Source organism: Orbicella faveolata, unplaced genomic scaffold, assembly GCF_042242905.1.
Source record: "Orbicella faveolata isolate gen_17 unplaced genomic scaffold, um_ofav_v1 contig_36, whole genome shotgun sequence".
Taxonomy (NCBI): domain Eukaryota; kingdom Metazoa; phylum Cnidaria; class Anthozoa; order Scleractinia; family Merulinidae; genus Orbicella; species Orbicella faveolata.
Window position 1 is genome coordinate 13,940,001 of NW_028301565.1, and position 12,500 is coordinate 13,952,500.

Consider the following 12,500-nt stretch of genomic DNA (forward strand, 5'->3'; position numbering starts at 1 on the left):
CAATACCTGCACGTCCGAGTTATTACATGTTTTTTGGATGGAATGTGCAAATTAAGTTTAGGTCGAAGGGGAGAAGTAGATACCGAGTTAAATGTGTTCTTGCCAAAAAGAGAGAGAGAGAGAGAGAGAGAGAGAGAGAGAGAGAGAGAGAGAGAGAGAGAGAGAGAGAGAGAGAGAGAGAGAGAGAGAAAAGGAACAAAAGCATTAAAGAAGTGCTAGAAATAACAAGGGCATACATAATGAGAAAGATATGAAGCGGATTAAGCATGAGGAACTTAGTACATGCTAAAGGTTCGGTATCTATGAAGAAGTTCATTTACATCATTTGGGCAATGACAATTTCTTTAGCTACGGATACATTTCTGCTTTAAAAGGGTGAACACAGAGCTGAAAACGAGCCTTCTCTTGCTTAAAATAGGTGAAGAGGTGGGTACAGAAATCTTAATCTTGCTGATAGAGGGGACATCTAGCCACTTGTACCTCTCCAACCGAATGGCCACTATAAATGTAACAACAGATATTTGATTTTGAGAAAAACTACCTTTTCAATTTCTCCGCTGCTATCCCTAAGTTTCGTTATGCTTTATGCTGACTTCATCTCACTTCTGTATTGAACGATATTTCATAAATAACGAAAGGTTGCAAAAGTCTTTTATGTCTCTTGTTATTACCAGATATCAACGAATGCGAAACCCAAAATGGCGGTTGCACCCACCAATGTATCAACATTCCTGGGTCTCACTATTGCAAATGTCGCGAAGGTACAACGATGAGTATTGACAACAAAACCTGCCATGGTAAGTTGCTGTAAATACACTGGGGCAAGTTCGTGCATTATTACTATTTTCGTTTGGTTCTGGCGATGGTAACATACAGTTAGCAGTTAATTGCAAAGAATGCTCCAGTTCATGTCAAAAGGTTTGAGAATTCCACCTTTTTGTTATTAAGCCTTAGCAAAACTGGTAGTTCACTTTTCGACCTGTTTCGATCTGATGACTCTATTCAACATTTTTCATTGTACAGTGGAACCCCGCCTTACGGGCCCGCCTTACAATCAGTCATTTTCTTATTTTAAGATCCCCTTTAATACGGACAGATTTTTGTGGCCCGTTTTCCATTGTACCAGCTAGGATGTTACAAGATTGATTTGGTGTAAAACAGACGTGCCTGACTTAAACAATACTTTCTTGAAACCTGCAAAAGTTTAAGTAAAAAACAATAGATTTTTAAACTACTGCATATAGCGATGATGTAATCTTGTCTGCCTTGATAAAACTAGAGCATATTGCTTCTTACCTCCGCAGAACCTGGAATCAATGTTAAGTGTATGGATGAAGCCATGTCCATCTTCCTGGAGAGGAAATCTTTCAAAGGATTTGATCCCAATAAACTGACCCTCCGTTACCCGTCGTGCAGAGCATCTTACAATGATACCCACATTACCTTACGGACGAGCCTGAACGACTGTGGAACCACGCATAACGAAAGCGAGGACGCAATCACGTTCCACAACGAAGTGCGAAGCGTCCAGTTTTCTCCTGGGAACATCATTACCCGGGAGCAAAACGTGTCAATTCCGTTCTATTGCAGTTTTGGACGAAAGGCAATGGTACGAAATCCAAGCTTCAAAACATGGAAGAATTTTGTTTCTTCTTCTGAAGGTAACTTAAACAATAAAATGTTTTCTCTTTCTTCCTAATGCTCCGGCAGTTGGAAGTAGTATTGAAGCTCTCCAGAGGCGAACCAAACAAACCTCCCCTGCGGAACATTGCAAAGATTGGTTATTTAAAATTGCCCAATGATGGAATTGCCATCATTCAATAATTTCACGTGGAGCTTCGTTTTGATTCTCCTTGACCGCGGTGCACATGATGAAACTTAGCTTTTTCGGATTCGCCGTAAAAGTGGCAGCATTTGATTTCAGAATCATGCTTTATGTTTTAACAGTAAAACCCCGGGGGGGTACTTTGGGAATTTCTGGGTGGGGATGTGCCGCTGGGAGCCTGGAACCCTTAGCCTATACCAGAGCTAGTTCAGCTGAATTTTGCTACCCTATACTAGAGTAAACTCCCCAAATCCCCCCATCTATCGACACCGTTGAGGCTGATTTGCGTAAATTTAACCTTGCCGATGTCATTTTTTTATATTTTTGAGTGGCAATTCCTGGTTTCCTTAGTCTTCTAGATAAAATCTGCAAACCAACTGGTCAGTTTTGTGAAAAATGATACCCTATTCTAGACCCAAACGCTCTGATTTATATACCCTATCCTGGAGTAAACTGCTTGAAAACCATACCCCTCACAGCGGCACATACCTATATGGCCCATATATGGCAGTACCCCCTCCCCCCGCCTCGGGAGTAAAACTAATCCGGACAAATAAATGGCTGATTCAATAAGTCCAATGCTTCGACTTAATATTCATTAGGTCAGTTGATCCGTTTTGGGATTACATTCCGTTAGTACACATTCTTTTTAGTTGGCGAGAACAAGGTAGTAAGGATAGGGTGGAGAAGATGAAAGGGGGGGGGGGGAGGAGGGGGAGGAGGGGAGGTAAAAGAAAGTAGCAGGAGAAACCTAATCTCTTGGGCCAAGCACTGAGTAGAATTCTTCTGTGACTATCTTTTCATACACAGGTGGATATGGCAACTTTACCTTTACAATGGATATGTTCAAGACAAGAAACTATTTTACCCCGTATGGGTATGATGATTATCCAATCACAGTCAGTCTGCAGGATCGTTTGTTCCTTCAGATCGCAGTCAAGTCGCATCAATCGAACTTGGTTGTGTTTGTTGACACCTGCAAGGCGACGCCTTCTTCGGATCCATACTCGGTTCCTCAGTATATCTTCATACAAAGAGGGTAAATAAATTTTGCTGATCAAGGTCATTTGCAGATAGTAAACGCATTGTCCGAGCCCTGATGGCTAGAATAGGGTAGGGGATCGAGTTCAGAATCAGACGTTTAGGGATCTGGTCTGACCATTCTCCCCTCAACTAACAAAAAGCTTGACATATTTCTTCAGCTGTTAGGTTGTAAAATACGAGGACTTTTTTTGACAGCGGAACCTCTTACGTGTCGAAGTCGGGCAGATCACAGCTGAGATACCTAATAACCAAGGTCATGCCACCAACGTAAAATATTGTGGCAGCACCCGATGGACTTATGCTCCAATTAATTTCTTATTAGAGATAGACATGTGATACAATACATGAAGCTGGAATTTATATTGTCAAACCAGTTATCTCTGACATAGACATGAAAGTTACCACAAAGGTTCTAGTTTCGCGTAATGTAAATTTTAGAAAGCCATCACCGCAACTTTTGTCCGTGTAAAGGTGGAATAACCTCTCTCTTCTACTGATCTATACTAATATCTGTTTCACATTCATTTTCTTGATTCCTTTGCAGATGTGGCTTGGATTCCACCTTGAATTACTCGTATTCCATCAATTCTAAGCAGCGCTTTAGCATTCAAGCCTTTCGTTTTATCCAGAATCATCCCGTGGTTCACTTCCACTGTGAAGTCCTAGCGTGCCACCGTAACACTGCGCGTTCACGCTGCCTCCAGGGATGCTCCCGCAGTCGTGGACGTAGGGATGAGGACCCTGGATCCGAGAGCACTCACGTATACGAGATATCTTCGGGACCAATCAAATTTCAAAAGATAAACCCAGGAAAAGGGGACAAAAACGGTAAGTACCACAATTTGTATCTGAAATGCAAGGACGATCCCCGGTGAAAGGTCGGGAAAAAATAACTGCTGCACCACTTTTCGGGACCTAAAAGAACGATTGATTTTAATTTTTTTTAATGCCTTCAAGGCTTGATCAGCTTAAAAAATGTGTTACCTTTCAGCTGCTGTCGAAACAAACATGGGTCTTGTCAAAGGAGTGGGAGCAGCCGGTGGAGTCTTGCTCCTTCTTGCCATCGCCCTGGCTGTTGCAGTAGTCCAGGTAAAGAAGCGTTTCAAGGGTGCTTTGGCAGACCGCAATAGGGTTTACGCCATGGAGCAATTCAGCAAGTACGTGAAAGAAGAGAGAGACAACGATGGTTTTGCTAAGGATGATGACGTGAACGGGTCGGGAGAGCAGAACTTCAACATGAAGGCCTCTACTTAAAAAAAAAAAAAACCTTTTCCTACACATGGGGTGTGGGGGATAAGGCTGCGTGGCGTGACACATAGCATTTTCTGAGTGGTGTAGTGTTGTAGAATATGCTTTGTTTTGCTTTTTTGTACAAATATATCACAGTATCATCTTAGGCAGCGTCCACACTACGCCGGAGACATTTGAGAACGCAGCTACGGAAGAGGCCTAGCGTCCACACTAATCTGTCAAGAAAACGGAGTTTTTCAAAAAACGGCGGCGTCACGATAATCATGTGATTTCTCCGACCGAGTTTTCCTCAAACACAAATACAAAACGACCGGTGATTGTTGCGTTTTTAAATTCCTCCGGTTTGGTGTGGATTTAAGACATTTGATGCGTGTTCAGAGTGAAATTCTTCCGTCGTAATGTGGACGGGACCTTACACTTAGTTTATTTGCCATAGAGCAGTTTCCCTGTAGCCTACCCAAAACCTCAAGTGTGAACAGTTACCACCACAAATACATCAGTATAGAGAATCGAACCAATCAGAACTCGAAGCAGAAACATGCAATCCGTGTTAAAACGCGGGAAAACACGCGTATGCTAAACTCGCCGGTTTTTGGAATTTACACCTGATTGATTGAAAAAGAAAACAAACAAACACTAAAGCAAGCACACGTAAGAACTTAGGTTGTTTACCATTTAAGCGGAAAAACCGTTTCGTCAAAGGTTTGTGCAAATGGCAAGCAAAAATACCTGGTGGTGAGTTCCGCCAGGATTGGCCATTTACCACTTCCTTAACAACCACGATTTACCGACAGAGCCTAGGATGAGTTCGACCTGATCATGATCCCAGGAGGTGAAAAATTGCAAATGCATGGTAAGCACACTTTCCATTCGGATATTTTGGTTGGAAAGTTTGGACTATACCTCTCAATACTGTTCCGTTTACTTCGGAAATGTTCCGGTAGGTCAGGCAAAATTGCCTTCCATTTACATTCTGACCGAAATTTTCGGGTAAATGGTAAACAACTGGAGTCTCTTTGAAGCTGCTCTATCTATGCTTTTTTAACGAATAGAACAGAAACAGAAAGAGTCAGGTCAAAATAAAGCGTCGAATGGGTTCCTTTATTAATCTGCCATAATGAAGGGATCTATTTTTCTACATTGATAAATAAAAGCCTCAGCTGTTATACTTAGACTGATTTGAGTTATCATAAAATCCCCGCAAAATGGAGAGGTGTTTACTTTGGACTTTTCGAGCTCAAGGTAGCAGATTTCGGGTGATTCAGTGCAGCTAAGGCTATCGTTAATTTCAGGTAGCGTAGGCCAAACTGTTTTACAACTTCGGAACAAATCAGTGCTATTTTAGTAGCTGTAAGTGACTGTTATAATAGTCCGTCACACCTTGGGAAGCATTGGTTCCCGGAGATGTACGAAAGAGAAAGTTTGTAACAGAGGAGAAAGCTACAGGAACGTTGATTTTAAAGTTCAAGTCACTGGCCAAATGCCACAAAATAGAGGTTTACCCCAGCTTGCGTTATTGAAATAAAAGTTGTTAAAACACATGCATTGAAACTCTGAAATAAATACCTATATATACCAGGGCATATAAACTCATCATTAAATTAAGCGCTACATGACGGAAATAGATAAACACTCTATATAAAATTCATTAGCCATCGTGAAAATGCGTGATTAAATATCATTATTAAGAGATTCTGACAGTAGGAAGTGAAATGTGTCAGATATATGTCAGCGCTCGCGAAGTATATGACAAACATTAACGTAAATTTTAGACCAAGTGAATCGTGAGATTTATAGAGGCCAGGAAATGATTCAGTAAAACATTTAGGCGAGTGGCCTTGTCATCTCCGTCTTGCAGGACATATTATTACGGATATGGTGGGCAACAATTTTCTCCGTCCTTTCCATACCTCTCTTTCAATACTGGGCTCAGTTTGAAGATCGATCGTAATTGCGGAGGGCCAACATCGATCCGTTTATACGCATTCTCTACCCCCGTCCAATCTCCGCTTCGTGATTAAATCAGATGAAATCGGTAAAACACGGGTTAATTGACGATGACAAGTCAATAACGGCAGCAACAGAGTGAATGATAACTGATAACCAACTGCGCTAGCATATCGCATAGGGTCACGAAAAAGTGTCATCATATTGGCGCGGTTCCACGGAATATCGAAACGGTACGAACATCGACGATTGACCAAATTCAGTGAAAATTTGCAAAACAATTGCGGCACTTACGAGCTAGAAACGTAGAGGATAGGAATAGTTTTGGCAGATTTATATTTAAATAAGCGAGAATACTCTTCCCGTTCAGGAATGCAAAAGGTAAGGACACAAAGCTTGAAGAAACTTCAATAGGACCCCGTTAATCCGGTTACCAACGGGCCACTGTCAAAACTCTGACTGTATTTAATTGGTGGCCGTGCTAAAGGGGTTCTTTATATAAGATAATGACTGACTGAGCTTTTCTTCGGGCCAGAATAAAGTGGCCGTAATAACGAGGTGGCCGTATTAACGGGGTTGGCCGTAAGGCGGGGTTGCATTGTAGTTTTAACATAACGTAAAAATAATCGGTAGTCGAGATACATAGCTCCTTCTTGGAAGTAGGGATTGGCTGATTTTGCAGCTAAGGAAATGCACATACAAAACTAATAAGAAATATTTCTTTCCGTCATGCCAAACAAATGTTAGGCTTGATTAACAGTGAATATTGAGCTGTCATCTCTAGAATTTCCCTATTCCGATATCCGGTAAGTTCCAATATTTTTAATGTTAAATTCAATATTTTCACACGGAACTTTTCAAGCTTTTAAAAATATAAGGAAATTGTACTCTAGAGCACTCGATGACCGAGACAATTCAGACCGGCTGGCATTTGAGCCTTTGACTCCTCTGGAGCCAACCATTCTTGAGCTTAAGTAGTAATCAATATCTCAGTTCTCCTCATGGTGTTTACGGTCATCAAGCAGCTGATTTGTCTGGATGCAAACTGGTTTATATCTCGATGGGTTGATGGGTTTATAAATACGAAATCAGTTGTAACCTTATGAGAACCAAGGAAAGGATAAAAAAGGCCTATAAGTCAAATAACAGACCCACGTCTCGAAACTTCCTTTTTTTCGGTTTATCTGTCAACTGCGTGTATAGGATTTCGTGACATTGCTCACAGCTTGACAGCTCAGTTCGAAAACCCCATCGTCGTCATCGAAATCAAAGCTATTTACTGACTTGCTAGAGACGTTAGTTATGTTTGCTGAGTGAAATTAGCTGAAAGTGGTTCTTCTCTTCATCCTTATGCAGATGCATTTCTCTATTCCTAACCATACATTCGTGATATTTCGAGAATGGAAGGTGACCTCAATAAGAGGTAAGTTGTCGCTTTGTTATCTTTATAAGCCTATAATAGGTTCTGACAAGATCTGAATCAGTATTGTACCATGTTATATGTGTTTGGTTCCACTTAAACAGTTCCAGTAGCGTTTTCGTCCGCCTAGAATTTGGATTTATGTGCGTCACACAGCAAAAAAGAAAGACATGATTGAAATTACTAAATTAATTGCGGCAAGAAATTACGCACACCGATCTTGATAAATAATTAACGCATACATACGTGCACGTACTGTACTAGTCATGTCATCAAAGAGTGACCTAATTTTTGTTTATACACGTATTTCAAAACAATTAGATTATTGAACAACCTTTTTTAAAAACACACCACATATAACAGTGTTTCGTGTTTGCAGACATTGGCGGGTCCTTTGTGGCCGTGCTTGCTCTGGCAGTGCTGTACGAGTGTGTGAAAGGAATTCACATCAAGTCACGACAAAAGAATTGGGAATTATCTGAGAAGACATTTAATATCATTGTTAAGAAGTAAGATATGGTCATGTAATGTCAACTTTGGAATTGAATCAATTCCAAAATTTAAACGTTCAAATAGCTCATACAAGGTAAAACAAAACTGAATTTTGTTGAGTAATATACGGTGCCTTTTCCTTCTTAGCAAGGTTAGTATTAACTTAAATTTCGGTTTTCTTTGGTTGGTTTTGCTTCTCGTGAACTGTATGTCTAAATTACAATTATAGAAATTACTGAGAGTTAAAATAAATACGTTTGTTAGTAAATAGAGGATATTGCATGGTCGCGCGGAGAGACCAGGGGCACCCAACGGATCGTTTCGGTAAATTATCTGTTCGGAAGGCCTTTAATCCCCTCTGATTTTCTTGAGAGAATTGGCACCTCGAACTTTCGGGATATGAGAAATTTAATGTCTGTTGTTTTCGGACTGTTGAAAATGTCGTTTTGAGTACCGAAAAAAGGTCAGCTATCATTTTCGGAAAGGCGATAAGACCTAAGGTTTTCGGGAAATGGACAAAAAAGCCCTAATAAATTCGAGAATACTCAAGTTCCCCTAGAATATCCGAACAGATAAAAATTTTTTAGTGCAACCTAAAATTAACCTACAGAGCTTTAAAAGTACTCCAGATAGCCTAAAACAGCATCTAACAGCATTAGAGAGAAAACGGTCGTTGGGTGCCCCTGAGAGACGAAAATTCGCGGTGTTTATTATGTAACAATCGTGGTCTGTTCACGTGTGAAGATATCATACCTTCGCGCGAAAGCTCACCTGGTATTTAATTGATTATTATATAAAAATATTACATAACCACCCCAGAAAATAAACATGATTTTAATATGATCAGCCCTGCCTGTTGAGGCGGTGCAGGCACATGACCCATTGCGCAGAAGTTGCAACATAAGTTGCAATAATTGTTTTTGTGAAATTTTTACTTTTTATTTCAGGCTAAATCTTATCACACAGATTGCAAAGACGTGTCTGTTTGTGGCCGAACTCTCTTTCGCCTATTTCCTGATGTTAATTGCTATGACGTACAACACGTGGCTCTTTGTGGCTGTTGTGATTGGTCGAGGAATGGGTTATTACGTGGTGACGCCTCTCATTGAAACCTACTACCGCAGAGAGGAGACTGCTGACTACAGTGACATTCAACGGGATTATCTGTCATTAAGAAGAAAGCGTTACCCATTAATACAGGGTGCGGACATTTAACGAAAAGAAGAGCAAGTAGTGAAGGGTATGGTTTTCAAGCAGTTTAGTCGGAGATAGGGTATAGAAATCAAACAGTTTTGACCTAGAATTGGGTGTATTTTACCGGAAAAGTGGCCTGTGTATAAATGATTTAGTCTAGCACAGGGTTCTTTGCCTGCGGTTCTAATATAATAGAAATTGAAACTCGAAAGTGTCTTTGTAAGATATTGGTTTATTTGGCTTATGTTGGATTACGATAGTACGATAGTAGTGCATGGAAAATAGCTAGTCTGGGATAAGGTAGGGGTTTTTGGTGCGTAGTCTAGAATAGACTTGCAAAATGAAGCTGATCATGGTCTAGTAAGGTAAGGGTTTCAGTGCCCAAGCGGCACAATCTTAACCCAATGATTTACATATTACCCGCCCCCCTTCCGGAGGGGTATCTGTATTAAGAAACCACAAGACAGCGCCGCTGAATTGCATTATATTTTAAGTTCAAGCATTTCCATCTATCGTGGGACGGTCGCTGTCGTTCAAAAAATATTTTTGTTTAAATAAATGTGAGAGGAGGAGATGTAATTAGTAGATCAAAGTCCTGACTCTTCCTGCCACGGGTTAGAGATCCGTGCTTTGTAAATAGCCAACTTGTCAGTCTTATCTATGTTATGTCCGAATGATATTTGTTTCCGTATACACGGCCTCGCAAACACAAACCGTGTATAAAAAGTTGCTTTGGCTTTAACTTTTAATGGTCCACATGGATTGGTTTCTTAAAAACTACACTTAAACGAAGCCCAAAGTTACAAGTTACCAGAGTTTGTCCCGGTCTCCGACGTCTCTTGCCCTTTTCTCAAAAAAGTTCAGCGCTAAAAGAGACAACCAGGCGATAGCACGCACCCGCGTAGCAAACCTAGAAGTGTCGCGAGCCATATGTGGCAAGAGCACGTACAGTGGGCATTATGAACCATATCGACGGAAGTACCAGTTCTCGTAAGCTTCAGTGTAATTTTTTTGTTATTATAGTGTAGCACTGAGCTGTTATTGTTTTAGGGCTAGGGGAATTGTCTCTGTTGTTTGTTCTGTTGTTCTCTCAAAGGGTATCGAGCCATTTATAGGAGACGGCTACCTGGCCCCATACGAAGAGCACCACACGCAAATTGAACTACAGCTCACGACTGCAAACAGAGAGGCATACACTTTACCATTGACTACGTAAATACAAGAGTTAATGTTGAAACATATTCCCTTCGAACTGGACTGAAATGCACTGTATGATTTTGCCCTGGTAAGTCTTACTCAGAATCAACCATTCGGAGTGTTAGTCCAGAAAGTTTCTCACCTCTTATATCGACATGTACATACACCTATGACGGTTGCTGATTTACCGCAAGTTAATTCACCACTTTGTTTTGTTTCTTTCCCATTTTTTCATTTCGCTTGGTAGTCTTTTTACATACTATTGCACCACATACTTATCACGACCCAAAGACAGGTGAAGCATACTGTAGAGGAACCTTTCCTTGAAACTGCCAGCAATTAACAGAATCAAAACTTCCGGGAATGAAGGTTAAACTTTATCATGTATGGACTTGTATCATGTATCATGGGGTTTGGATACGAAGCAAAGCGTTTTAAACCTTCTACTCTGGTCATTTCATTTCTCTTTTTGATATCCCATCAAAACCTCAATACTAATGCAGTTATTTTCGAATTTGGTGGGGACATGTTAATAAAGGAAGCGTTGACAAAATGACACAGATATTGCACTGTAACAAACCAACCCTACATCCCACACTCGAGTGGGTGGCGGAGTGTTCGAAAGACCAGGATAAGTAATTAGAGAACAGCAAGTTTTCACGTATTTCACATTGCAAGACAGAAGCAAGACTGAAATAAAAGCTACTAAAAGGAGTAATAAAAGAGTGAAGACGTTTCCTCAAACGGAGAGAACATGCTTCTGTCTTCTATCATCTCTTTGCGCGGATCGGTTCTGGGTCAAACAATGGCTGCTGAACGGCCACTGCTGGAAATTTGTTTCCTAACATTTCCACTTCCACTCGAGAGCCCGGTTCGGTCAGGGAAGGTGGCAAATAAGCGAAACATATACTCTTCTTTAGCTGATAGCTGTACGAACCACTTGAAGTAAATCCTACAACCTGACGGGAATGAAATAAATAATGAAGCACTCGTACCGTTTCCAACCTGGAACTACACGTATCTTGCATGATTTACTAAACCACGCGTTAGAACCGAACCCTTTAGATCCCTTTAGTGGGAGATTATTCTGGGGTGTTCTCTTTGCGCCAAAACCATGTCTTAGGGACCTCTCTAGGGAAGTTTTCCCTTAATGGAGTTTACTAAGGGCGCGTTCCCTTGTGATGATCAGGATCAAGAACATTTAACCAAAATCACTCAATTCATAGTTATCAGAGGAGCCGATGAATTCTTATCCGGCTGAGCCGGGTCGTTCAAGGCCCGATTCAACTAACCCAGGATTAGCGGGAATTTATATTTCAGTTTTTTAATTTTTCGGTGAGGTATTCTGTTTATGTTATTTGTCCTTCAGTCTTGAGTTTGAATAAACTCAAAGTACACAAAACAAAGGTAGCGAAAAACATTTTTATACAAGAAACATTAATACTTTTAGCCGGCTTTCGAACAACTCGGCCCAGAGTGGATTGATCGGTTCCTTTGATGTACCATATTGTGAGTGATCTTGGATTGATCTGGATCATCCCAAAGGAACACACCCCGAGTGTTCCCTCAAAGGTGGTGTCCATTTGTTGTTTTGGGGAGTCAATGGGTGACCAGAACTACGACTACGATACGTGATATACAAAAGCTTTTCCCCTTAGGACAGACTATAGATGTAATGTGGGGTACCGCAGACACAACGCGCGCCCTGCCATGGAACGACCTCTTTTTTTACTTCACTAGTACTCATCATCACATGATTCCTATCGCGGTCATAATAGTGTAATAAACGTACCTTATTAGCATACCAAACAGTCTCGTTCCCTTCAGGGTCCACATCTGTTGTATCCATCGTTAGGAAACACAATACACGTTCGCAATCATCCTTGCTCAGTTTCAACAAGGCGTCTCGTCCGATGAAATGGACCCCCTGTTTGAATGAATAAGGAGCAAAGGTTTGTTTGGGTTGCGTTACTACATCAGTGTCACAAGTCACGCCATGAATTTGAGAAACGCCTCTTACCTTGTTTAATTTTATCGACGACATCAAATCTGCCTCAACAGCGTTGGTTGACATATTCATCTGCAGAAAAATACAATAAAACTGTGTAAAGTATGGCATAAGTGGCCAAA

The 12,500-nt window shown here is 40.9% G+C and overlaps 3 protein-coding genes across 9 annotated transcripts in view; 2 read left to right on the top strand and 1 right to left on the bottom strand.

Annotated features, from left to right (window-relative positions):
* LOC110064251 (uncharacterized) overlaps positions 1-5,709 on the top strand; it is a 21,050-nt gene extending 15,341 nt beyond the window's left edge. For all 4 annotated transcript variants that reach the window (XM_089275363.1, XM_089275365.1, XM_089275364.1 and 1 more), the window contains 5 exons: positions 675-797; positions 1,305-1,661; positions 2,636-2,864; positions 3,414-3,697; positions 3,861-5,709. In XM_089275363.1, the coding sequence (XP_089131489.1) occupies positions 675-797; positions 1,305-1,661; positions 2,636-2,864; positions 3,414-3,697; positions 3,861-4,123 (1,256 nt within the window). In that variant the 3' untranslated portion in view covers positions 4,124-5,709. The remainder of the gene's footprint in view (positions 1-674; positions 798-1,304; positions 1,662-2,635; positions 2,865-3,413; positions 3,698-3,860) is intronic.
* Positions 5,710-6,251: 542 nt separating this feature from the next.
* On the top strand, positions 6,252-9,752 carry LOC110064254 (protein SLC31A2-like). Of its 3 annotated transcripts, XM_089275371.1 has the most exons (5): positions 6,252-6,448; positions 6,815-6,873; positions 7,424-7,490; positions 7,867-7,996; positions 8,927-9,752. In XM_089275371.1, the coding sequence occupies exons 3-5, from the start codon at positions 7,424-7,426 to the stop codon at positions 9,192-9,194; spliced, it is 465 nt and encodes a 154-aa protein (XP_089131497.1). In that variant the 5' UTR covers positions 6,252-6,448; positions 6,815-6,873; the 3' UTR covers positions 9,195-9,752. The 3 variants fall into 3 exon arrangements, with proteins under 3 accessions (XP_089131497.1, XP_020626943.1, XP_089131496.1); XM_020771284.2 differs by lacking the exon at positions 6,815-6,873; XM_089275370.1 differs by lacking the exons at positions 6,252-6,448; positions 6,815-6,873 and having other exon boundaries at positions 7,074-7,490.
* Positions 9,753-10,576: 824 nt separating this feature from the next.
* The window catches only part of LOC110064252 (dimethylglycine dehydrogenase, mitochondrial-like), a 12,913-nt gene continuing 10,989 nt past the window's right edge, over positions 10,577-12,500 (bottom strand). The window contains exons 13-15 of one of the 2 annotated variants that reach the window (XM_089275368.1): positions 12,391-12,450; positions 12,163-12,297; positions 10,577-11,329 (exon numbers count right to left, since the gene is read on the bottom strand). In XM_089275368.1, the coding sequence (XP_089131494.1) occupies positions 11,141-11,329; positions 12,163-12,297; positions 12,391-12,450 (384 nt within the window). In that variant the 3' untranslated portion in view covers positions 10,577-11,140. Of the gene's footprint in view, positions 11,330-12,162; positions 12,451-12,500 lie in introns of both variants that reach the window. The other variant, XM_089275367.1, reaches the window with a different exon arrangement.